The sequence below is a fragment of the Patagioenas fasciata genome, chromosome 3 (assembly GCF_037038585.1).
Source record: "Patagioenas fasciata isolate bPatFas1 chromosome 3, bPatFas1.hap1, whole genome shotgun sequence".
NCBI lineage: Eukaryota > Metazoa > Chordata > Aves > Columbiformes > Columbidae > Patagioenas > Patagioenas fasciata.
In genome coordinates this window covers 101,094,572-101,120,078 of record NC_092522.1, presented here as the reverse complement: position 1 = coordinate 101,120,078, position 25,507 = coordinate 101,094,572, and the positions used below count along the sequence as shown (strand labels likewise).

At 38.4% G+C, this 25,507-nt stretch overlaps 1 protein-coding gene across 2 annotated transcripts in view; it reads left to right on the top strand.

Moving 5' to 3' along the window:
- The window catches only part of AGPAT5 (1-acylglycerol-3-phosphate O-acyltransferase 5), a 58,441-nt gene that overhangs the window by 9,097 nt on the left and 23,837 nt on the right, over positions 1–25,507 (top strand). For both annotated transcript variants that reach the window (XM_071806999.1, XM_065835362.2), the window contains 4 exons: positions 7,393–7,462; positions 7,691–7,806; positions 13,388–13,477; positions 20,971–21,061. In XM_071806999.1, coding sequence (XP_071663100.1) covers positions 7,393–7,462; positions 7,691–7,806; positions 13,388–13,477; positions 20,971–21,061 — 367 coding nt within the window. The remainder of the gene's footprint in view (positions 1–7,392; positions 7,463–7,690; positions 7,807–13,387; positions 13,478–20,970; positions 21,062–25,507) is intronic.

Below are 25,507 nucleotides of genomic sequence, written 5' to 3'. Positions count from 1 at the left end.
TCCTTTCTTTTAAGGAAATTACTAAAATCTGCAGGCAGAAATCTTCAGAGGTACCAAAGCTTTATGATGGAGACTATTTTCTCTCCTAATGAAACATGTGGAATGTTTCCTTTCATTCTTGTGATAGAAAGCATGTTCAGGTTTTCTGTAATACCAAGATGCCAGATGTTCAGAAAATCTTCCTGTTGAAATGTCAGCCTATAAATAATCTCCTCTCACATAGGCTATATATATTTGAAATATGTGCAGTACTTATTAAAAAAATGTAATTACTGGTGATTTTATGTTTACAGTTATTTAGATGCTCTGACTTTTGACTTTCCCAAGTGGTCACTGATTGTAATTGTGGCCTGCTTCATGGTCCATGCCATAGAACTGCACTGTAATCAAAAGCAAGTAATTTTCAGGAAGATTCAGTACATTATTTAGACACTGAAAATAGGATTTTTTCAGAATTTAGATGCCAAAATCTTAAAATTATGTTCATGATAAGTTCTGCTTTTTTTCTCTCACCAAGACTGAAACAGTTATATAAATGGTGCTTTTTTTTTTTTTAAGGCAGATAGTTAAGGAGTCCAAACAGGAATGAAGTAATTTTGGGTACTGAAAGCAAAGTTCCAAATCCATGTATAGCCCTGATCAGAATCCAGAAGCAAAGCTCCTGAATCTACAGAGTACTGTCATATGATATTTAACATACGCTGGCAGAACTGGGGACCTCAAAAAAACAAACAAAACAACAATCTTACAGCTTTTTTATTTCTATATAAACGAACAAAGCCCAAAAGGGAATAAATTATGGTACCTCTCTTTAACTTAATAAGTTAGAGCACAAACTAATATGAGATGCATCAGTTCAGTTCTTTCTACATACACGTATCCCCACCATTTCTTTTAAAAAGATTATTTAGCAGTTTGTTTCCAGAAGAGAGAATCCCTGCTCCATAGATGTACCTTCTAACAGCGGTGGGCAGCATGTTAGGATGTGATAGGATTTAGGATCTGCATCTGCTGTCAGTGGGCTGGGTTCTGGCAATGCAAAGCAGGCAGGCTCAGTATCACAGACTTTGTGAATCCTCTTTGCAGCACTGAGCTCCCCTGGCAGCCAAGAACTCCTGCTTCTGGTCGATGTGCCACGGGCAACCACTGGAATGCTTTTGTTGAATCTAGTCAGGGACTATTGTTTAAATACGCCTAAACTGACTGAAATTTCTCCGACCTTCTTGGTATTGTGGGAACTCATTTTCTCTGTAATTAGCCTTTTGCTCAGATTAGAAATTCCAGTTATTATGGATGTTTCCCAGAACTTCTTTGCTCTACCACATGCCCCTTCTCTAAACAATAGTCACCACCTTAATCACCCTCTGAATGAGAAGTTGCAAAAATATACACATCTCTCTCTAGGCAATGTTAAAATGGTGTGAATGAAGTGGTTTGTAATGTTCTGCTCTAAATAGCCATCCAAGGTTTTGGGGAGGACTGTGAGGAAAGGTGCGTAATGCTGCTGTAAGATCAAGTCCTTCACATCTCAGTCCTCTGCAGCATCTGTGAAAGCTGCAGGCAGGTTGACATTGGAAACAAAACTAGTCCGGCTAAACACGTGATATTGCTCATCTGTTGACAACTGTATCATTCATTTTACAGGATTGTGTGTGGTTTGTGGAGCTTTTTAGAATTACTGTAACCCTGTTAAGAATATTCAGAATAATAGGGAATATCAACATCATTTAGTCTCCTGCTGTAACTGGATGTTCTGAGTACATGCTTTTTAGTCAGCTTTTCTCTGTAGGAAGCCCTTTCAGCTTTTACTTTAAAATAAGTGTGCTAAAATAAGACTCTAAAGCTTTATTTATACTGATATGGATATTATAAATATTTATGTTTTAGCTCACAAGGTAACTGCATTTCCTTTAAGATTTTATTGATTCTGGTTCTTCCAGAAGTAGCTTTCCCTTAATTCAGGGTTCGATTATCTTTAATTCAGCTGAGAAACAGTAAAGCCTTTACATTCAGCTGAGAAACAGTAAAGCCTTTACATTCAGCATCGGAACTAGTCTTCTATACATGTAGCTAATTACATTGAATGAAGCATAACTACCATGTTTATAACAGTTTGCAAATTTAGACACTAAGACTAAAGGCTGGTATGAAAGCAGAAATGTACAAACTTCATACTTAACATCAGATGGTATGATTCAGTCCTTTCATAATCCATATATGTTCCTAATGTATCCTTCTTACAAAAGGGAAATAAAATGGCAGTAACTATTTTTTTTTAAGTTCTCCGCTTTCTGGTTCAATCAAGTGAATGATTAAAAAAAGAAAAAAAAAAAAAGAATTACATTCAGGAATCTTCTCAATATTCCCCAGAGCTCAGTCTCTTGGCAGTGGTATTCTTCACTGAACTACAGTAAAAGACATAGCTGTAAAATATGTGAGTGAACTCTCTGCTTCAATAACATGGATTGCATTGTGATTTTATGGTTTGATGCTGAGCAGCATACTTCAGGCTTGTGCAGTTACATGTTGAACAGATAGTCTCTTTAACTGAAGAGGTTATGAGGTGTAGCAATAATATGACCATTACCTAAAAAACTCTATGACCTTAAACTATTTTTAGAAAAATGATACTTAAATGTAAACTTTTTTTTTTCCCCAGGTCTAGAGAAACAGTTTAAAACTAAACCATGAAAAAACCTTTTGCATACTTTCTTACTCATATTCCTTATGCTGTGGGCAAGTGAAACCCGTATCTGTCGAATGCAAATAAAAGTGCTTCTCTGTCTTCTGTGAAGGAAAGTAAAAGTTTGAAATTCTTATAGTAGGACATCTGAAAACCTGAGAAATTTGTCAGCATCAAGTTAAAGTTCCCCATTCGTATCCTAAGTCTACTTCCTTCTGCTTTTTCTAGAAGCTCAAAGGACTGGTTGTGTCTTCAGGCAGGTTTTTAGACTCAGAGAGAATGTAAACAACTTCCCATAAGATGCTTGCAGCGATGCTGCAGAAGTCAGCTTGCACAGGGTTTCATGTTGACTTCAGAAGCCGTATTTGGTGATTGCTTTTGGTGGTTTGTTGATGCAAGCTCCACCCTTTCACCACAAAATTATATGCAGACTTTTTAACAAAGAGATGAGAAATACATCTTATAATACTATTTATTTTAATAAGCACTCATGTTATAGTATTGCCCAGCTAACAAAGACACTCTTGTCCCAAAGGGCATGCAATCCCAGTTCTAAAAGTAGTCAGGAGGAAATAGCTAAATGGAGAGAAGTGTATGTTGTGAGGATAGCACAGCTGAGTATATGAAATTTGTATGGTTGTTTTTAAATGAAGTACTGATGTCTTGAATGTTCTGTTTCTCCTCTCATCTTCCAGGAGAGGGAAGGAATGTTCTCTTGCTATCATTTTATGCGTATCCTATGCATTTGTGCTTCTTTCCAGTTGCTGTTGCCTGGGCTGGAAGATGACCTTCTTCCTGATCAGTATGTTGCACCTGCTCTGCAAAGTGCCCCAGTACACATCAGTTTTGTTGAAGTAACAGCAAAGAAGGGAACATCATTCTGTAATTCATACCTGGTTCCTTCAAATGAAGGGAGGAGGGTTAAGGAACCAGTGTGCTTGTAGATGTGTGATAGGACATCAGATGAGATGGACTGAGTTTTTATCATCAGTAGCCAGCTGTGTTGCCTTGCTACCACTGAAGCAGAAGCACCAGATTTGCTTGCAGGTCAGCTTGTGATCTGCTCACATTATCAAGCACATCCAATTATCAGTTTAAGGTAATCTCTTTGACAGGAGTTTGCTGTGGTCACCAGTTGACCTGCAAGCAGGTCTTCTGATAGTGTGATTACTCTTACCTCTGGAGTTAGTTTTGTCATGGCCCTGTTTACTGAGCTGATGTAGCTAAGGATGTGATTAAATGATCTGCTTAATTTTTTTTTTGGTGTGTGCGGATTTCATAAACAAGAAATAAATCTCTGTCTCTAAGTTTGGAGTGTCCACCTTTTTGCAGTGAAACCCTATGCAAATTATGAGTTATTCAGGTGTGGCTGCCATGCAGGACTGTTTTACATAGCTACGTGACCTACCATGTGAATACAGCCCTAGTTGAATATGTTGCACTGGAAAAAGCAGAAGCTGCTCGGGAAGCTGAAACTGATGTCACCAGATCACCCAGGAGCTCTGGTTTGCATGCCTAGATCAATCTGTCAGTGAACTGATGAATTCTCCCATCAGGAGAACTTATTGTAACCTCCTGCCAGTGAATCAGAGCTTCCTCTGGCCAGGACGCTCCGAGGTGTGCCTTGTGCCCACTGACTGTGTGACCGTCTTGGTGTGTGGCATCCAGGGTAGCTGGGTACCAGCCTTCCCACAGCAGCTGTTGGTGTTCGGTTTCCTTTCTTTGAGACCTCACTGAATTGAGTTTGACAGCGCTGCTACATAAGCAGATGTGAAAGACCCATATCAACAGTAACTCTATTACGTGTTATTGTGAACTGGGCTGTGAAACAACCAAAACATGGCTAAAAGCACACATTTTAGAGTTCTGTACCCAAGCAATGTTTGCAATGTTAGACTGCAAATCTGTGCTTTAAATATGTTCCCTCAAATCTCTGCTTATCTTGACTTGCTGTGTTGCTCTTCCTTTGAAGTCAAGCAAAGAAAAAAATTGTGCCTTTTTTTTTTTAAAAAAAAAAACCCAAAAACCGAAACAAAGCGTCACCTATTCAAATGAATAGGTTCCTCACTTCATTGTGGCAGGACATTTATTTTCTCTGTCTTTCAAGCTCATACATAGGTAGAATGTATGTATGGTGTGGCATTTGGAGAGCTGTGAATGAAATATCAGAAACATCAGGTCCATTAGCTTCCGAAACTGAAAGTTGCCTCCCCAGTATGTCCTGTGCCGCTTGCCTATTAGGTGCTTTAGTTCATCTAGAAGCATCAGATTGGCAGAAATTAAAGGGAACTCTTCCTCTGCTTGTCCACAAGCAGGTGAATTCTTCAGACATCATCTCAAAGGGAAAAGGGCAGCGTTTTTCAGGATTCAAAGCTCTCAACTGTTAGACCTCTGTCTAGGCTCTATGACAATTTCTGGAAACAAAACAATACAGCAGAAAATGCTTTGTTGTCAGGAGGAGAGCTGAGTGGCTCCCCACAGAGCAGGTGTCTCCTGTGAAATCTGAAACCTCTAGAGAATGGAGGTTGAACGTTACCTTTCTTACCTAGTTGTAATAACACTTTAAATTTGTAGCACTCAGTTCCTATCCGTGAATGTCTAATATGCGAATAGCTGTTTGCTGACCTTTCGTGAACTGTATAAGTTTTTTTCTCGAGATCACTGCAATGAGCAGTGCTGAAGTGACAGATGCTGCAGTTACAGCTGTTGCATCCTCTTAGGCTGAGCCACCTGAGCGAACAAAATAGAGCTTCCAGATTTTCTAGCTCCTTCCTTTGCTTTGAAATAATATATATATATATATATATATATTTATATGTGTATATTTATTCAGTATAAACTAAGTATGGATAGGAAAATATAGTTGGGGGGTGGTTGTTTTTTTGCTATTGTGTTGGATTTTTTTGTTTTGGTTTTTTTTTTGTGTTTGAGGGTTTGCTTTTTTGTGGGCTTTTTGGGGTGTGTGTGTTTTTTTGGATGGGGTTGTGTTTGGGTTTTTTTTAGTTCTGTACAGCAGTATGGCTATGTGCTTTATGAGTAAAAAAGTTTGGTCTGTTACATGTAAACACACAACTGTTATGGTAAGATGTAATGTTGTACATAGAAATTGCTTACAGTAACAATGAGTGGTTGTTCCTCTGGGATTAGAAAGTGAAGTAGATCCAATCTTATTGAAAAAAAAAAATAATGCAGATTAACTGTGATATTGGGCAGACACAACCGTACCATTTCTTTTTACTTATGCAATAGTCACAAGTGAATGCTTTTAACTACAGATCTGATTACACCAAGATTTTGACTTCGTACCTTAAAGTGGAAATTTTTACAAACTGAAGTTAAAAATAGTATATTTCAAACCCTGTTTCTTGTTTTGGGCAGCTTTTGCAGTGTCAAGGGCAGATTTCACATATTTACTGAATACCTCAGTTTGGCAGTTTCTTGCCTCGAAAAGAAAATATGATCAACAGTGCGACTGCGTTTTCAAAGAAGGAGGAGCAGCATGAATGTAAACCGTGCAGCTTTATGTGGGGTTTTTGTATTACAATACAAGGTGTTACCCATCTGGCGTCCCAGGGTGACTGAGAGGTGGGCAGATTTTCTGGACATGCTCACAGAGACCTTCTGTAAGGATCAATACGACTCAGCATAGTAAATGGTATTGATCAAGATCTGAATATTAGTTAAATCTTCCTGATAAAATTCTCAAATGGTCCAGACAGGGGAAGTGGTGATAGTAAGCAGGTAAACCTTCCAAATAGCCCTTGGGTTTTGGGTGAATGGAGTCACTTTGAAGAAGGGTGTATGTTTAAAACAGCTAACTTCTAGAAACAAGGAGTACAGCTGTCATTATTGACCGAGCAAGAGGGGAATGCTACCTAGAAAGTACTGCTTGGAAAAACTAAGCTTCATTGGATAATGAAAATATTTATTAAATGTAATTAAATGGCTGCATGAGTTCTTCAATTTAGAATTGAAATGGTTTAATTAATTTTTCATATTTGAAATAAAAGTAATTGAATTAATCCATTTTAAAAGCTGACTTAGGTTACTACTTCTGCATGTTGCTTTGTAGCTATCCTCTTAGAAGGTTATTTCACTAGTAGGCTGTTACCTTTCGAGGGGGAAGCTGCAAGGTGAAAGGGTGTTTCTAATGTAATGGAGAATAAACGTTAAAAAGCCTGCTGTCTGGAAGCTGAAGACCAATTTAAATACACACCTCAATCTTATGCTTCGTTGTTCTTCTTGATGGTTAAAATCATGGCGAATGTTTGAGATTTTGTTCTTGATGTAATCCAGGAAATTGTACAAATTTTAAATTGAATGGTAAAGTGTGTTTGGCTGAAGCATGCCTAATTCATTAGATGTACAAAGTTAAGTGGTGTTTTTGTACATGGCTATGGTTCCTCTTTACCTTTAATTATATTAATGTAGGAACCTTGTGCATGTAGGTCAGCTTCTGTGGAGCCAGTTCTAGGGCTGAGGCACAGGAACAAAATAGCATAAACACTCATTAATTACTATTCACTGCTTTGTTGATAAGTCAATTGTATGCATGATGGGTACTGATTCAGTGGTGGGTGCTTTTCTGGAATGGTGTTAACTTGCTGGCAGTTTTCCTACGAAGCAGCTAATTACTGTGTTGGATCTCATCACTGCGTAATGCAATGAAAATAAGTAATAAAGTAATACTACTATTTTTTTTTTTTTAGGTAATAATCTATGGGGATTTGCCAAAAAATAAAGAAAATGTGATATATTTATCAAATCATCAATGCACAGGTTTGTATTTCATTTTGTTTCTCTTAGCACTTCTACGAATTTTAAAAATCTGCTTATCTGTTTGCTGCATCTCTTTCCAGTCTTGCCCTAATGAGCAAGAACTTCAAGTTCAGAACTTCTAGTTCAGAAACCTTTAATGATAGTTACATGTACAACATGCACTTTTTGTTTCATCAATGGCAGTTTAAAACTAGCTTAACTAAACCTTTTGGGCTTTTGCCTTTGCAGTTGACTGGATTATTGCCGACATGCTGGCGATCAGGCAGAACGCTCTCGGGCATGTCCGATATGTCCTGAAAGACGGGTTGAAATGGCTCCCGCTGTACGGGTGGTATTTTTCACAGGTAAGGCCATTCAGTTTTCCATTGCTGTTTGTTAGTCAAATATGTAACATGTGCTTTCCTTCCATTTATCATACATGCTGGGAAGATGTTGTTCCAAGCTGGCACTTGTTTGTTTGAATGTGAAAATAGCTGCTTTCACTCAAGTCAGATGTGTATCTTAGTTGAGAGACAGTTATTAACGAATCAGTTTAATTTTCTAAATGAATACTTTTTATGGATGCTGTTTATGACTATAATTAAAACCGCAGAGTCTGTTAGAAGCATTTCAGAATATTCTAGAACTTTGTTCTTTTTACAGTCCAAAAACCCACTTAGCGGTAGGTGTAAACAAACTTTTTTTCTGTGTATGGGGCCTTTTTATCATGCTACAAATTGGGAGTAAATTGACATAGTTGTGCTGTACTTATTTATTTTTTCAGTTGTTTGGTTTTAGCACAATATAAAAGAGGAAAACTGGACTTTAGTGTGGAAGAAAAGCAGATTGCAGGCTCTGAAGGTGTTGATGGTTTTGCTTTGGACTTCAGTTAAGCAAAAACACTGTAAACCCGAGTCTAACAGTATTCCTATTTCTACCTTTTACTTTCTTCTCTTCCTGCATAATGCTCCTCTTGTTCCTTTTAGTTTGAGAGCTCGCCCTGATGTCACTCAAAATTATGCAATTGCTGAAGAAACAGGGGCCATGTTCACTGTGCAGCCAGCACACAGAGTGATGTGAACTCTAATCTAAAATGGTGGAGAACAGTGTAGATGGCATTCCCCTCCCTAAAATCCTCTCTGAATTTGTCACATCTGTTTGCTTTTTCTGAAAGCAGGATTGTTTATATATACAAATGACATAAAATGTAGGGGTGGATGTTTTTGGAAGTGTTGGTATGTTTTGCTAGGTGATCAGAAATGGCTTCACAGTATTTATCTCAGGATTTATGTGGGTGCTTAGTTATTAGCACAGAAATGGATTGTTTTGGGTAACTGTTCCAAAGTGCCTGTTCAATAAAATTTTCTCCTTTGGCTTCTGTGTTTGATCTTTACCTGTCTCCTGAACTTTAATCTGCTTTTTACCTGCCTTGCCATCTGCCCCTCCCATCAAAGAAAAGGAAAAAACACTTAGAAAAATACTTTTAATAGAATTAGACAGTTTGATCGAACTGTCAGCTCTGTCCAAGAGAATGGGCGATACTGAGAGAAATACTACACTGGGTATGATTTGAACTATATATTAGTTTATAAAGAAATATATTAAGAGTACACAACTACAGATGTGTGTCCAAATAGGAGGCTTTATTCTCTCCCTCATCCTTGGCTGCACGTTCTTCTCTCTCTCTCTCTCTCTCTCTCGCCTCTTGCACCCATAAGTCAAGTCAGATCAGTTGATAACTAGAACCAGTAAAAGGGGGAAAGTTTTTAGTGTACAGCCATGAGTGGGAAGAGGGGAGGAGGCAGGATAGCCGTTGGGTGGCAGTTGGCTAAGACTTTGCCTCCAAGAAGCTAATGTAAGGTAGATGGAGTTTAGAGGGTGCTGGGCAAGAGGAGGCACAGATCCATAAACTACCTAGTTAGTGTGCTGAAGAATAGGAAGTACCTCAAACAGTGGCCTTGCTCAGCAATCAGGTGTAGTCTTGTAGGTACCTAATTTGAACAGTGGTTCAGAGTTTTGGATTGTGTCACATAAGATGCCCGTCTCTAGGATGTGAACTGTCTCACTGTTTTATCTTCAAGCACAGGTGGTGATCGAGGTTCCTACTGTCTGTTCAAGTGTGTAAGAGGTTAGAGTGTCCCCTAAGATACAGAATCATAGAATAGTTCAGGTTGGAAGGAACCTTTAAAGGTCATCTAATCCAACCCCCCTGCCATGAGCAGGGACATCTTCAACTAGATGAGGTTGCTCAGAGCCCTGTTCAACCTGGCCTTGGATGTTTCCATGGATGGGGCGTTTACCACCTCTCTGGGCAGATCCAGGTTCAATGTTTTCAGCATGGCGGTAGAAAACGTTTATTTTCTTTTGGATGAGTGCCTTAGACAGTGAGTAGGCTGGGGCATGGAGGGTTGCCATCCGTTTTTCTAAAATCATTATTTAAAGAAGACTATGTGGCAGAGAAAGGAAGAAAACTTCGCCATTTCTTTTTATTGGCAGCTTTACCATCCCGGTCCCCTAGATAAGCACAGATTGTCACACCCTGTCACATCTCACTGACAGTACCCATTGGGAGAAAATGGATTTCTCTGTTGTCTAATACTTGTTCCCACTAGTGATTCTGGTTCTTTACATTTTTCTTCCACTGAAGTGACCAGTCTGCTGCTTGGAAATATTTTGCTCTTTGTCCTTGGCTGTAGTCATTACAGTAGTGGTGGTTTAAGCCTGCTTTAATTAAAATACAGACAGGATATATATCACTTCCGTTATCACTTGGTGTCCAGAAATGATTTTTTTCAACATTTTTGAAAATTGCTATTGCTGTCTGGAATATCTGATGCTGAGTTTCCTGACTGCTATATTGACTGTTAAAAGAAGGTTCCTGTCGAAATTAATCTGAATGTAGCCTACATTTTTAGTCAAAACACATATATTAATTAAAATCTGTTCAGATTCCTCAAAATGTAAAGCTACTACAAGATTTAGTGGGGGATTGTTGTATTTTTAATATATATATATATATATTTAATGCAGTGACACAAATGAAAGGCAGCTTACTAACAGTGGTGATGCGTGTGTGACCGAGACGGGATGCAGCAGGACTGCAGTGCAAGCTAATAGGTATTTTTATTGTTTTTATCACACCAAACAGTGCAAAAACATAAAGCACTTCCTGCCCTTCCTGTTGATGTTCTGTCAGTGATGTCACTTACACTCCACTAAAAGTTTCCAGAGCCACGTAATTTACGCCATGCTTACGGAATTCATATTCCCTACCTCAGGTAAACATCCTGTTTGGAAATAAATGTGGTCTGGATGTCCAGGAGAGTGAAATTCAGGCACAAAGGAAGTATATTTGTAAACATAATCCATTGTTGACCGAGAGAGGGGCTTTTAAAGTACAGCGGAAAAAAATTATAACCTTAAAAACAGTACTTCCAGAAATCTGTTTTGAAAGCGTTCGTATATTTGATCTCTTACTAAAAAGGAAATGCAATACAAATTGGGGAATTTTAGCTATATACAACTGCATAACTAACATTCTTCTTTGGAGGCAGCAATTTAATAGCAAGAAAAGAACCACTTCAATTAAGTGGTTGAGTTCCAGGTTTGATTCATTAGGTAGAGCTATTTCTTTTCATAAAACTGGCTTTATTATTTTTGGATGGATCTGAATTTATTTTTTCCCCCAATCTTTTTCCACCAAAATGCAGCTAGCTCCGATTCATCTTATGCCTCCTGGTGAGACCGGCATGTAAATTTGATAAATGTTTTTGATATCCTGGAGTTTGCTTAACTTTTTAACATAGGAAGTATGTCTTTGTCTTTTGTGTTATTCAGCATCACCTTGTGCACCCTTTAGGTTGTTAGTGAATTTTAGCCAAATATTTAACTAGTAGGGCATCTTGCCTCTCTTTAGCTTTGTAACCCTGTGCTACAAGGGAGCTGACATATTGATGTAGTTGGGTTGTATGCAGCAAATGGTGATCTTATAATGTGTTGTTTGTCCATTCTTACAGATTTATTTGAGAAATACAAATCTCTTTTGGAGCATTAAGAAGTCTGAGGTGGGACACCAAACCTGTCTTTGGTGTTGTGGTATCCTTAAGCAAACTGTACAACAGTAACTTGATCTCTCCAAGTTCAGAAATAAAACAAGGAAAAGGTGGTTCAGTATTTTCCCAGGTCACTGCAGCCAGTTAGTAATTTGATAAATAAGGGAAGACTTTGATTTCAGCCTTCTCTCATTTATCAAAACTTGACCTAGCTGAGCTCACCGAGAATGACTTACCAATTACATAGAAGTCTTGTACAGTAGATTCATTATTTCTCATACCAAACTGAGTTTGCCCTTCCTGAAAGTGGCTCTTGTGTTGTCACTGAACAGAATAAGACTCTTACTTCTCTTTAATGGTGTCAGATCTTAAAACAGTCTTGTATGTGGGGTTTGTAGATAACATGTGGCTCTCTGCTTGCTGCACAGCTGAGGGAGCGTTTTTCTGCTCATGCCGTTATCTATTCAGGACTGGTAAATGGCTCGTGGGATGGTGCTGACAGGATGCTCCAGCCTGCTGAAGGCCAAGCTGGGTGAACTGGGGGGTCTGTTCTTGGCTTTGGTCCCCTGGCAGCCACCATGGCACAGCTGAGTGGTGCAGCTGGCTGCTCCACTTCAGAAGGGAACCACAGACAATAACGTTAAGACAGAATATTTAATGTAGAGTTAATGTACTATTGACTTTCTGTTCCTTTTCACTGCAGCTTTTGGAGAGCAACTTAAAAGTCACATCAGATACCACTAGCTAAGCAGCTGCTTGGCCATCTCTCCACACCATGAAAACCAAAGACTGAAAATACTTTGCATAACCGCCTCTTCTGCTTGCTTCCTCCTAACTCCTCAAGCTTTAGTCCTGTTCATGCCATGCAAATAAAATACCCCCCATCCTATTTCTGCAATCTACTGTATCTTTTCCTAAGATAAGACATTTAAATGAGATTCAGCTCTTAGTAGTTTTAATCTTACCTTCACCTTTCTGTTAAGAGTGTGCAAAAGCATAAATAGACAGAAATTATCTTACAAATTCTAATGCCAACAGTCAAGAGTGGGCAGAAAAGAGTATTACCAAGTTAAGCAATCATTTAGAAAACCCATGAAAACAATGTACTTTAAAACCAAAATTAGCTATATTTATAGGGTTTTGTTTTCAGAATTCATTGTATTAGTAGCTCATTTTGGAGCAGTTTTTTTTTTTTCATCCTTTTGTAGCAATGCTGTAGATAAAGTAATAGAAGAGAGAAGTGATGAGGCATATTTTATTTCTTTATAACCCGCTTTGTGTGTGCTATATGACCTCTTTATTAGAAGTTTGATTCTCTGATAAAGTGCATGGAAGCTTTCAAGACCTATGCGAATTACTTTTGTGCTATTCATAAATTTTGTATGTAGAGGTACAATACTTTAAATTCCAGTATTTGCATTGGTCAATATTTAAGAGCAGGCACATAAAATTGAAAACATTGACCTGTAAGTACTTCTCTGTGAGTAGCTTCAGTTGTGTGACTTCTCCCTTGACATACAAATTAAGCTGCTTGGCAGTGTTGCTGGGAACAGGTAGATCCCTGGAGTCTGTTCCAATGCCACCTTTTAGCTAATTTGACACTTTTAAACAAGGCATTTTGTGTCTTATGTTGTTCTTTTGAGTTTGGTTTTGTTGGTTTTGTTTTCTTTAATCTGATCTTTTTTAAACAGATTTTGTCACCCTAAATATATGAAAATGTAAAATTAGTTTCGGGTACTTTCATTCTAGGAGAACTCTCATCTTGTGGGCAATTTGCAGCATGAATCATAAAGGTGACTTGTCACTGTAGTCTTGTTTTTCTTCTATCAACTATTCTATGTTAAACTACTTAAATATTTAATACTTTTCTTTTTTTTTTCTCTCTCTCTGTTAGCATGGAGGAGTTTATGTAAAAAGAAGTGCCAAATTCAATGAAAAAGAAATGAGAGAGAAGTTGCGGGCCCAGATGAAAGCTGAGACTCCGGTAAGATTATATATTCCTTTCACCCCTTTTCCTCATTTCTTTGACTTTCCTAGTGGTAAGGGCTTATTGGAGAAGTGAGCCATGCCTGATAGCTACAAACTCCAAGACAGTAATCATGGATTTGGTTTTTTTTCTGTATTTTTATGTTTGCTTTCTGTGATTAGAGTGATACCTCTAATTAAACTTAGGAAAATTTGACTAGTCCTTTATGAATGATACAAACTTTGTGATTCTGTCTGTAGAGAATACTGGGGACCTGGACCAAATCTTAGAACTTGAGCTGTAGCACCTTCCTTGAGAAATCACTGTCAGTGTTCCCTGTGTTTAAAAAGACAGCGTTTTGACTACTGCAGTTTTGTCAGAGACTGGTATTTTTGTAGAATACCAGTTGTTTGATCTTCTGAAAGTCAAGAACTATTCTTACTAAATCTTAATTAGTCATCCCACTGATCAATCATTTTTAATGGCAGTGACAGAACTGAATAGCTTTTTCTGCAGCGCCTGGAGGAAAAAATAAAAATACAACAAAAAAATCTAAACTCTTGATAATTTTCTATTTGAAGAATGATTATTAGTGCCAAGTGACTTTTCTCATGACTCCCTGTATGGTTTGTGGCTCAGCGGTTAAAATCACTGTGCTTTGCTTCCATTACTTGCTGTTCATTACAGTGTTTTCTGGTTTTTTTGCTAGACTTAAGAAAACTATCTCAGCAAGCCTTGATGTAGAACAGTTATGCTTTCATTTTATTTTGAGTTATGTGATTAGGACTTGCCACTCCAAATACCAAGTAGCAAACCTTTTATAAGCGGAGGCTTGGATAGAAGGAATGCATAGCTTGTTTTGACCGTCTTTAATAGTATTTTTTAAATTATTTATTTTTTTGGAGATAGTGTATTTATGTGTGCATGTGCCTGTTGAAAAAGTAAACTGGCCTTATGCTTCCTGAGAGACTTAGATGAGTAAAGCATTGCTGTTTAAGACAGTGCTCAAACTCATTTTGTCTTGAAATAAGATTTAGCATGAACACAGGGGTTTTTCTTGTTTGTTTTAATGAAGATAAGAAAGTGGATCTGTTTCTAGTTTTTAGCATGTAAGTTATGATGGAAATTAAATTAAGATTAATAAGTTATTATGACAATTAAAATTTTGCTATCCGGTATCTAATGATTTCCACACAGAGAAGATGGTCATATTCAACAGTGGTAATTTGTGTCTGCTTTACCAGTGAGGGTCCTGGGGTGTGAAAGGTTGCATTGCATCAAGTTATTTTCTGTATGTCAGGAGCAAAGATTCTTTCTGTAAAACTTGTGGTGTAATGAAATAAACAAAGACAAATTACAGGATGTATGAAACATATTTGTAGTCATCCCTCTAAGCAATTGCTCCCCCTGCAGAGTGCTGGTTAAGTTTGCTTCAGTCAGTCGGGATGAATTATCCCAGCAGGGTGTTTTCCTGCTTAGGCCCACGGATTTCTTGCTAGCCAAAGAGCCTGTTTCTGGGTGATTATGGCTTTCTGGCTTCCCTCTGCACCCCTTAAAATGCAGGACTTTATTATTATTATAAGATTTTGATTTTGATGAGAGTCTTGGTTTGAACTCTGCGTTAAATTAGTCTGCTTTATAGACTAATTGAATGCATTTTTTTAATACAATCTTAGGAATATGTGCCTAGAAACTCATCTAATTCTGTATCCCTTTGGAAACCTGCAAATTATGTTCAGTGTTGCTCCAGTGCTATAAATTGACTGGGCAGGCTAGTGTATGGTTTTAGCCCAGTCGGAATGTAAGGGGAGGTTTAAGCATAAAACCTTTCTTTAAAGCTACATCTACTGTGGGTTCTGCTTTCTGTGGAGAAAGTCTACATATGATCAGTATATTAAATAAAACCAGAAGGCCTTTTTTGTTTTGTTGTTTTCTGGAAAAAAATCTTCCCAGAAAGAATTGTCAGGCGTTGGAACAGGCTGCCCAGGCAAGTGGTGGAGTCACCATCCCTGGAGCTGTTTAAAAGGCGTTTAGATAAGGTTCTCAGAGACATGATTTAGTGCCAGTTAGATTATGATTGGACTTGATGATCCTGAGGGTCTCTTCCAACTGAAATGATTCTGTGATTTATTTCTCCCCCCTCTGTTGTCTGTGGATTGAAAACCTGTACCTACCCTATCTAAGCTAATGCCAAATGAATTTGGGACCACTTGAGTACATTTGGTTCTTGGTGTAACTTGGCCATCTGGGAGTTCAGTGGTATTGGAAATGAACACAGAAACTGGACATGCTTACCAGGCAGTTGTTGCCATTTTCCTCGTATTATCTAGGGTAGCAGTATAGAAGAGAAATAAGTGGAACTGCTACAGAAATGCATTCTGTTTTAAATCTCTTTCAGACAAACCATATAGGAAGTGACACTTAAGTTTTATAAAACCGGGGTTGTCCAAAGCCTGTTTACTGAGAAAAATGTTTGCATCTGCTGGGGCAAAAGAGACAGACCATTGAGTTGTCATCTGAGAGAAGACTAAACTTTCTATAATCCACTTTATCTGAGAATTTAAATGCAGATGCTGTAAATGCCCTTTAACCTACAATTACTACTGGGAGAAGAATGTGATAACCTGTGTCCTTACTGCATTATTCACAAAGAAACTTTGCAGATCTGCAACTTAGGAGGACATTAACAAGCAACCATATTGCTTTTAAAATGAAGATGTTTTAATCAGCAAAGCAAGTATTCCCTGAACTCATCAACTTCATGCAAAAATAATGAATTTACTGCTCTGGAATTTTTATTAAAATTTATGCACTGGACGCTAGTGCTCAGGGTGAGCTTTTCCTCACTTTAGTGAGCCCCTGTTGTTGCTCAGTCATTCTGTGAGAATGTGGTGGAGTTCTTTAATATAGTGTTAGAGAAAAGCTTGCCTTTGAGCAGCTAAGGAAAGAATTATATGCCAATAAAGAGGAGATGGATGGGAATCTGTGTTAAGGGTGACTTTGGTATTTACAGTTTTTTCTCCACATACATTTTAAACAAAAGAATCAATTGATTAATGTGCAGTCTGTCTGGAGCCATCCCTGTTCCCATTAAGAAGCTGAAGACGTGTAGGAAGGCAGAACCAGTCTTCTGTTCTCGTTAGCATAGCGAGGCCTTTAGTTGTTTTACTGCCTCAGGTCACGTAGTGGTGTTTTTTTTGTTTGTTTGTTTGGTTTGTTTTGTAATGAAAAGTAAATAGGAGGTGGAACATGGACATGAAAAATAAGGCTGTCTCTTGGCCCCTACAGTCACAGCAGAATTGGGCTGATGATCTGGTATGCTTTATTTTGTGTTGGAGCAGTGGATGGCGTGATGCTCCTTGTTCGCCTTGTCCTATGACTTCTACCCACCTGCCTGCCTGAAACAGCCCCTTTTCCTGCTCTGCTGTCTGCAGTCAGCCCAACCTTCTTCCAAGAGGCAGAGCAGAAATGTTAGACACGCACAAAACTGACACTAGACTGAAATGCCATTCCATCTGTGTTTTCTTAGTGGAGATCTTGAACTAATGAATTTTCTTATTTCTCTGTGGAAATTATTTTGCTTCTCAAACTGTGATTGAACTGCACACTCAAATGGTTTGTTATTAGGCCTTTTATTGGAAAAACTCAGTTGAAAAAAATGTGATTTTGTTTAAAATTACGTGACATCTGGCTGATTGTTAGCAAATTGTAATCTTATATCTTTTTGTGAGAGCTGAGAGACAGCTAAGTTGAGGAGGTGTGGTCTAGACAATAGAGTAGTGAGGTGAGTTGCAAACTGGCTTAAGGAGAGAAGCCAGAGAGAGTGGTGGTCAATGGTGCGGAGTCAGTTGGAGGCCAGTATCTAGTGGAGTATGTCAGGGGTCAGTACTGGGGCCAATATTATTCAATATATTCATTAATGATTTGGACAAGGAAATTGAGTGTACTATCAGCAAGTTTGCTGATGACACTAAGCTGGGAGGAGTGGCTGACACGCCAGAAGGCTGTGCTGCCATCCAGCGGGACCTGGACAGGCTGGAGAGTTGGGCAGGGAATAACCTGATGAAATTTAACAAGGGAAAGTGTAGAGTCCTGCATCTGGGCAGGAACAATCCCAGGTTCCAGTATGGGTTGGGAAATTACATATTAGAGAGCAGTGTAGGGGAAAGGGACCTGGGGGTCCTGGTGGACAACAGGATGGCCACGAGCCAGCACTGTGCCCTTGTGGCCAGGAAGGCCAATGACATCCTCAGGTGTATTACAAGGGGGATGGTTAGTAGATCAGAGAGGTCCTCCTTCCCCTCTACTCCACCCTGGTGAGACCCCATCTAGAGTATTGTGTCCAGTTCTGGGCCCCTCAGTTCAAGAAGGACGGGAAACTGCTGGAGAGGGTCCAGCGTAGGGCAACAAAGATGATTAAGGGAGTGGAGCATCTCCCTTATGAAGAAAGGCTGAGGGAGCTGGGGCTCTTTAGTTTGGAGAAAAGGAGACTGAGGGGTGACCTTATTAATGTTTACAAATATATAAAGGGTGAGTGCCATGAGGATGGAGCCAGGCTTTTCTCTGTGGCAAACAACGATAGGATAAGGGGTAATGGGATCAAGCTGGAACACAGAAGGTTCCACTTAAATTTGAGAAAAAACTTCAGTGAGGGTGACAGAGCACTGGAACAGGCTGCCCAGGGAGGTTGTGGAGTCTCCTGCTCTGGAGACATTCAAAATCCGCCTGGACATGTTCCTGTGTGACCTCACCTAGGCGTTCCTGCTCCAGCAGGGGAATTGGACTAGATGATGTTTTGAGGTCCCTTCCAATCCCAAACATACTGTGATAACTTTTGTGTAGCTAATCGGCCTAAATTTAAAAATCTGTATTAAAAAAATTGTTTTAGCTGGAGCTAGTGTTTCTAGGGAGTTAAAATATTGCTACAACTCAACTGTTCTTAGTCCAAGTTCAGAGGAGCTTATTTAGTTATTAAAATCTTAGAGATTTGTAGTTCTTTTAATCTTTGCAAATAGTGTTTAAGGATTTAGCTTCTGCTGCCCATGGTGGGAGAAGAGAAAAGCCAGTCACACAAGTAGATTGGGTAGGCTGAATTGTACTGGCAGAGTGTATTTGTCTTCTGCAGAACTATACATGAGTATAAGCAGGACATCTATTTATATTCATTAATTTTACTCAGGTAAAGTAGTCCTAATGAGCTACATACTAGGTTTATGTGTGCCAAATTTAAAGCTTCTCCATCTTGTTGGGATGCTTTCAATTCAGATTCTGCGTAACAAACCTGTTCATCTGCTTTTGGTTTAGAGCTTCACAAGGATAATTAGAATATAATTTCAGCCCCTGCTTTGTGTTACACATGTAGGACTGGAGTAAGTAGATACTATTCCTGTTGTATAATCAGCTTTCGGTGCCTGATTATCTGCTTTGAAGACCAGTAATATTGTTGCATGCTTTTAAGTGTTGATCACTGTACCAAGAATAATATTCATGTCCTATGTGCTTCCCTCTCTTTGCTCTGCCAGTTGCTACCTGTTGCAGCCGCTGTATCACCCTTTGAGGCTGAACATTCAGTCTTTAAGGAGGGGGGCGAGGAGCCTCATCTTGGAGTACCATTTTAAGGATCCAAATTATGTGATTTGAATATAAGCATATTTATGAGAAAAAAATGCATCTGGATTTGAATATTATGCCCTTTCCAGCTAACTCTGAAAAGTTTTACTTAGTCACTGAATCTATAAAGTACACTGTTGAGATATTTAAGTGTATACATGACTGGGGAAGTGTGGACTGCAGCTGGGTCCAAGGATTCCTGTACTCATCCCTGTGCTTACGCTACTGTCATGTTAGAAAAAAGTAAGCACCTTGCCTCTTAAACCCATTTCTTTTGTTCTCCCGCCACCCAGTCTGGATGCATCTTGAGTTTCTGCCAGTCCTTGTCTTTCTTGAACTTCACCTGCCTCTGCAATCCACCAGTTTTCCTCCTCCCCAAATGTGCCGTGATGAGTACAACCTTTCCTCTAGCTCTCCTTACGTCCCCCTACTGACACCATTTTACCGTTCCTAATATTTTATATTTTCTTCTTTTTCCCCTGCCAGATTCTAGGCTATGTACTCAATTGTGCTCTCTTTATCCCCTGCTGGCTTCCCTGATTGGCACAGTTCCTAGATTTCTTCCCTCCTCTGCATTTTAGCACATCTTTCAACCTTCCTCACTGTGGGGTGATTCTGGAGAGTTCACTGGCTGGGTCTTCCTGCATTCAGCCTTTTCTCTAGCTGTTCTGCAATCATTAAGTGCGAATACCAGCACACTTTTCTTTTTTTGTTTTTCTGTGGGCTAGAAGCACAAAGCTATGTCCCTGTGTGTTTCCTTCTGAGTTTTTATTTAGCTTTGCATCTTTTAATGATGCGTACTCCCGCTTGTCAGTGTTGTCTTGTACTGACCAATAATCCTCCTTGGACTGTTTTGTACACCACTATCTCTTTTTTTTCTTTCAAATGTTTCTTGAGACTCCTTTCTGCTAAGATAGCAAATTAAGTACTTAGTCTGGACACAGTATGTGTGGATGTGTCGTGTTCAACTCCGCACTCGTTACCATTTGTGGCTGCAGCCTTTTCTTCTGCAGATAAGCACCCAGTATGAAATTTTCACTGGTTGAGTGATGTTTTACATCAACTTTGTATGTAGAAGGTTATGCAAGACACACACCAGAAAAAAGAGAGAGATGGAAACGTCTGTTTTTTTTCAAAAACAGTTGGAAAATTCATCAAATTTGACTGCTTCTATTTGGGTACATAATTTTGCACTCATGTATGTAGATATTCAGGCAACTACCTGTGTCAAGATTTGAGAGGCAGTAGACAGTTGTTGCTGAACAGGTAAGCAAACTGATTTACTTGGGAAATCTAACCTTGCAGATATGCATGCTTAAAGGAATGCGACTTTAAAGTTTGAATTATGCTAAAATATGAGTTTACGTTCATAGTATATTCATATCTAATACAGTGAGATGCATAACGGCACATAAAGTAACTGATCTATCATTTTAATTAATAGTATTTTTTGTTATGAATGGAATTATACTGAAATATCAATTTAAGGAAAGACTAGATGCAAGATCAGTATTAAAAAAAATGTGGATTGTCTATGACATACTTGACTGTCTTTTCAAAATCACCTCTTATCTCACTTAACAAAAGCTATACTGTTCTTGATATTGGATGCTTCTGACTTGCTCACTTCTATTGATATGTGCTGTCTCCCTTCCTGAATCAACTGGGCAAACCTTCTATGGTGAACATTCAAAGAAAATTATTTTGAACCTTAATAAGTAAGTTTCTTAGAGCTAAGAAATTTTAACTCAAGTATTCTGATTTTCTTTGCATCCTTACAGTAATCAATGGTGTGAACTAAGTACAAGATGGACCTATGAAGTAATGATGATTTGTGTAAAAGGAATCAGCTTACATTCATTAGAAGAACTTGTATGTTTTGTTTCTTTTTAATCCCACAGATGTATTTAGTGATTTTTCCAGAGGGGACTCGTTACAATCCAGAAATACCAAAAGTCATTGCAGATAGTCAATCATTTGCTGAAAAGGAAGGTAAGCAAAAATAGTTTTGAAATAATTCTTTTGTTATGATGTTAACATCTCTTGTATTAAATTGTTATATAATATGAAGGTGATCTCACCGTAGTTGAAGTATTAAGCCTCCCTGATTGATACTTCAGGGTTAGAATAGCATAAGCCAGTGTTTCTCTTACCACAGAGTAAGATGAGAGTAGCATATATATAGTCATTTCATGCATTTCACATTGTGCAAGAGTATTAATTCTGAAGAAAACTCTCTTTAGATTCTGTTTATATCTGTGTATTTATGGACACTTCTTGCTCCTTCAGGGACATACAAATCGCCTACACTGGGTCAGGACACTGTTCTATCTAAGTTGACATTATAACTCCAATTACAGTTGTTACTCAATATAAAGAATGTTTTGCATAGAGATTGTTGTGCCTTAAAATAAAGTCTTCTGTCACTTAATTTTTAATTACTGTTAGCACTGCCATGGCTTCTTGGTTTTTATTTTCCTCTCTCACCTTCCAGTCTCACCCTTCCTTGATTGAACTTTATTCTGTAGTCACTTTGATTGTTGGCGTTGTCTCTGTAGCCACAGATGGAGTTACTTCATCATTGGAAAGGCTTGCAAGAAATCTTAATGTCCCAAGGTTTTTCTTTTTTTTTTTTTCATATCGTATGCACAATACACGTTAACTTTTAAGTCCAACAGTTCAGTGAACATGTTTCCTGGTTTTGTTTTTTCCTGTTGACCAAAAGTGAAATAATTCACTCTGAAGGTAAACAAAGAATAACAAATAGGTCTGGTAAATTCATTTGTGACACACTGAAATGAATTCACAAGTCTGTGAATCAGCCTGTTGATATCATCAAGCTATTAAGTATTGTTAGCTCTTGTCCAAAAGGATATATGCTTTTCTTCTCCTGGGGAAGAATAGAATTTGTTTGCGTGTATGAGCAGGAGAGCTTAAGTCATAACGTATTTATTCATTGCTTCAGTTTCCTGTCGGAAATGAAAGTCAAATGTTTCATTTAGGTTGATGCAGTTCTTTGAGAGTTCAAAGAGGGTGTTTGATAAATTGTTGGGTTTTTTTATTCTCTCCTACTTTTTCAGGGAAAATAAATGGGTTTCATCACTATCGTTTTAATAAACCTGTTAATTATACCTCTACAGTCTGCAAAACAGTAAAACATTGGTTTTGTGCTTTCAAGAGCACCTGTGGGTTTTTTTGCTGGTGGTTGTTTGTTTTTTTTTCTTCTAGTGCTTTTCTGTCTGGTATTGGTCTGCTTTTGTTATGTAAGGGTTACTCCATTTAAAAACTCTAAAGACAAATATTTATTAAACAGGAAGTATCTCCAATTCTAGTGCAGAAACCTCTTGATCTACTTTTCCCCACTGTTAAATTTATTTGTTTGTTGATCTTTCCCCAGCTTCTTATATAGAGAGAATGGAAAGCAGTCTGTATGGGACCCTGCACCCCCTGCATGTTCATGCCAAGATGGATATTTGCCTGAATTTGAGCATCCCTTGCCCGGGTGTGCTGAGAAGCAGGGGTGGCTGACACTGAAAGCCACGTACCAAGCGATTGTAACTTGCGGCTTCCACCCAGCAGCCCCAGTGCCACCGCGGTCCTGGCTGCTGACCGTGTGCTGGGGCTGCAGCGTGGGAGCTGGGACCAAGCTCCTCACCAGCTTGTCTTGTGGAGACGGAGTGCTGGCCCTGCTCCTCGCAAGTGTGCAAGGGCTGTTACGTGACACTGTGGGCTGAACTAAAACCCCTTAGTATCGTAGAATCATTTTTTTAAGACCATCATGTCCAACCATTAACCTAACACTGCCATGTACACCTCTGAACTGTGGCCCTAATGACCTGGATGCTTGTCTGAAAGAGCCTGTAGGCTTCTTATTTCCTACAGTTTTAGGAAAGCTTGTAATGCCCTGTAGTTCTGCCAGTCAGAGGAATGAGGATGTACTATAACTTACAGTTTAACATCAGTGCATCATTCCTCATGGGGATATAAAGAAATCCGATAATCTGGTCTTGTGATCTTCATATGTTTGTAACAGAGCACAGCGCTTTAGTGTGAGCTTTATAGTCATGTAGAGGAATTTCTTTGTTTTATACCTTTAAACGCAAGTTTTATAATTTTTTTCCTATATTTTTGTCCAATTTTATGTTGAGAGAATGGTGCAAGTGTAATATTGGAAGAAGTGGTTTAATTAAGAAGAATTAAATTTCACATTGATGCTAGGACCAGAGATATTGTACCCAAAGATAACAAAGCTGTTCCTGGAGTACAAACTCATGTTTATCATGCTGTCTGAAATACTGTTTTTGACATAAGTGTGTTTATGTGTTTTAGTAGAAGTATGAAAGGGTTTGGGGGGGGTTGTATTTACTTCAATAGTCTCTTCTACAGAGGGTTCATTGGTTTAAGCAGAATTATTGGGCTGAACTTAATTACCTGGTGTTAGTGAGACCAGCTGGCCTCACTGGTCACAGGACTAGCTCAAGAAAAATTTTTTTTAAAAAAAAGGCTTAGGTTCACATCCAAAGGAATTTTTTTACATTACTGGTTTCAAGTATTGAGTCTTTCCTCATTCATATAAATTTATAAATAAATCTTAATTGTCTATGAACAGGATGGAAGGATATTAAACAGCAAAAGAATTTAAAGGTGATTGAGGTCACACTTGAAAGACCAGCAACTTTTTAAAATACTGATAATGCTTCATGTTGCAGTTCATTCTGCCATAGTACTTGGGATCTACACAAATTCTTGAATCCTAGCAAGGGCAGATGGTTTTTCTCTTTCTGAAACACAGTCAAATCAAACACACAGAGCAGATCAAATAGATCTGGGTACAAATAAGTTGAGACTGAAGGTTATAAAGCACAGAGAAACTTCTAGGGAAGGGGTACGACTGTCTGCTGTCTTGCTGTTTTTAGAAGGAAATAAAGGATATATGTAGTCAAAAAATTAAATCCATGGACTGGTCTTTCAAATTTGTCATTAACTGCAAGTTGAATGTACTGCTGCTAGGTTTTTGTTTGTTAAAACAAAAGAATGCCAAAAACATCTGGAGATAAAATGGATACAATTAGGGCATTAGTATTCATGGTTTTTATGTTGGAGACTGACACCTGTGTGTCAGCCATCAGCATTGATAGATTTGACCACCATTGTAAGTTCTGTCCACAATTGTATTCAGGGAGATAAAGAAAATTGCATATTTACAGGAAAACTGGTTTTATGGTGATGAACTGAGAATGCTGTCATCTAAGGGAAAATGCTAGTACCCTCAGAAACTAAAGATTACTCATTCTATATGCATAAATTCCAATTGGTTTAGATCCTTATACAGGGTAGAATAGGAAGCATTTTAAACTTAAATACATTTGTTTGATTGCATTGGGAAAAATGCACTTCCTGAAGTTTAAAAACAAAACCAAAACTTACCTGTGTAAAAGTAAGTTGTTTGGTTATTGGTGGTAGGACTAATGCAGGAGTTTCCTGTAACAAGTTAAATTCTGGGGAGTTGAGAAAATGAATCAAATATGTATCTTTGTTGGCCAAAATAGCAATATTTGCTGGGGTTTCGGTCACAGCAAGCTCCATAAGCATTGCTGCCAGAGTATCAGATGAAGACAAGTGTCAGGTTTTCTCATTTCTGTCAAAGGCAAATGAAACCCCCCACTTCCAAACTGATGGGGATATGTGCCGTGTAGCTGGATTTGAATCTGATACACCTTAGTTGTTGCCTCCTGAGGTAAGGTCGGTGGCTGTGTGAGATGATTCCAGCAATTGCTCCCAGGATGGATTCTCTCTGTGTTTCAGTGTGGTTGGTGACTCGTGTTTCTAATGGGACATCTTGTATGATTTTCATAAAGAAATTAAATATTTCTTCCTCTACTCTTTCAAAGATCTAAGAATGTGACAGCATGTGTTTTGTCCTGAGTTTTTGCCTTCCAGCTTCCAATATTTAAGCACATAGTATTCTTAGCTAGGGGTTTTCTTTAGTTTTCCATTGTATGGAGAAGTCAGCTAACATGATTCATGTCTTCAAAATCTGATGTAATTATTCAGTTGACCTACATGTGCAGCAATTCTTCCACTAGTCAGAGGAACTGAGTTTCTGAGTCCGTGAAATTATAATATGTAGGTGGCACTCATGTTTTCATAGGGATTCAACTCTAATCTTGTCATAATGTTAAAAGTGGTAATTTTTATTTTATGTCCTTATTTCAAACTGTAAATCTTTTGAGGTTGGGTCTTTTAATGGTACTGGACTATAGAACAGCATTTCTATAAAGCCCACAAAATACGTTACTGTTTTTTGGTACCAGCTTCTGGTATAAAATTTGTTCCATTTATATGATCCCAAAATACATATGTATAGATTTCTGATAATTTTCTAGTAGTTAGACCTCTATAATGTTCCAAACAGCCATAATTTTTTTAGGTTTAGTA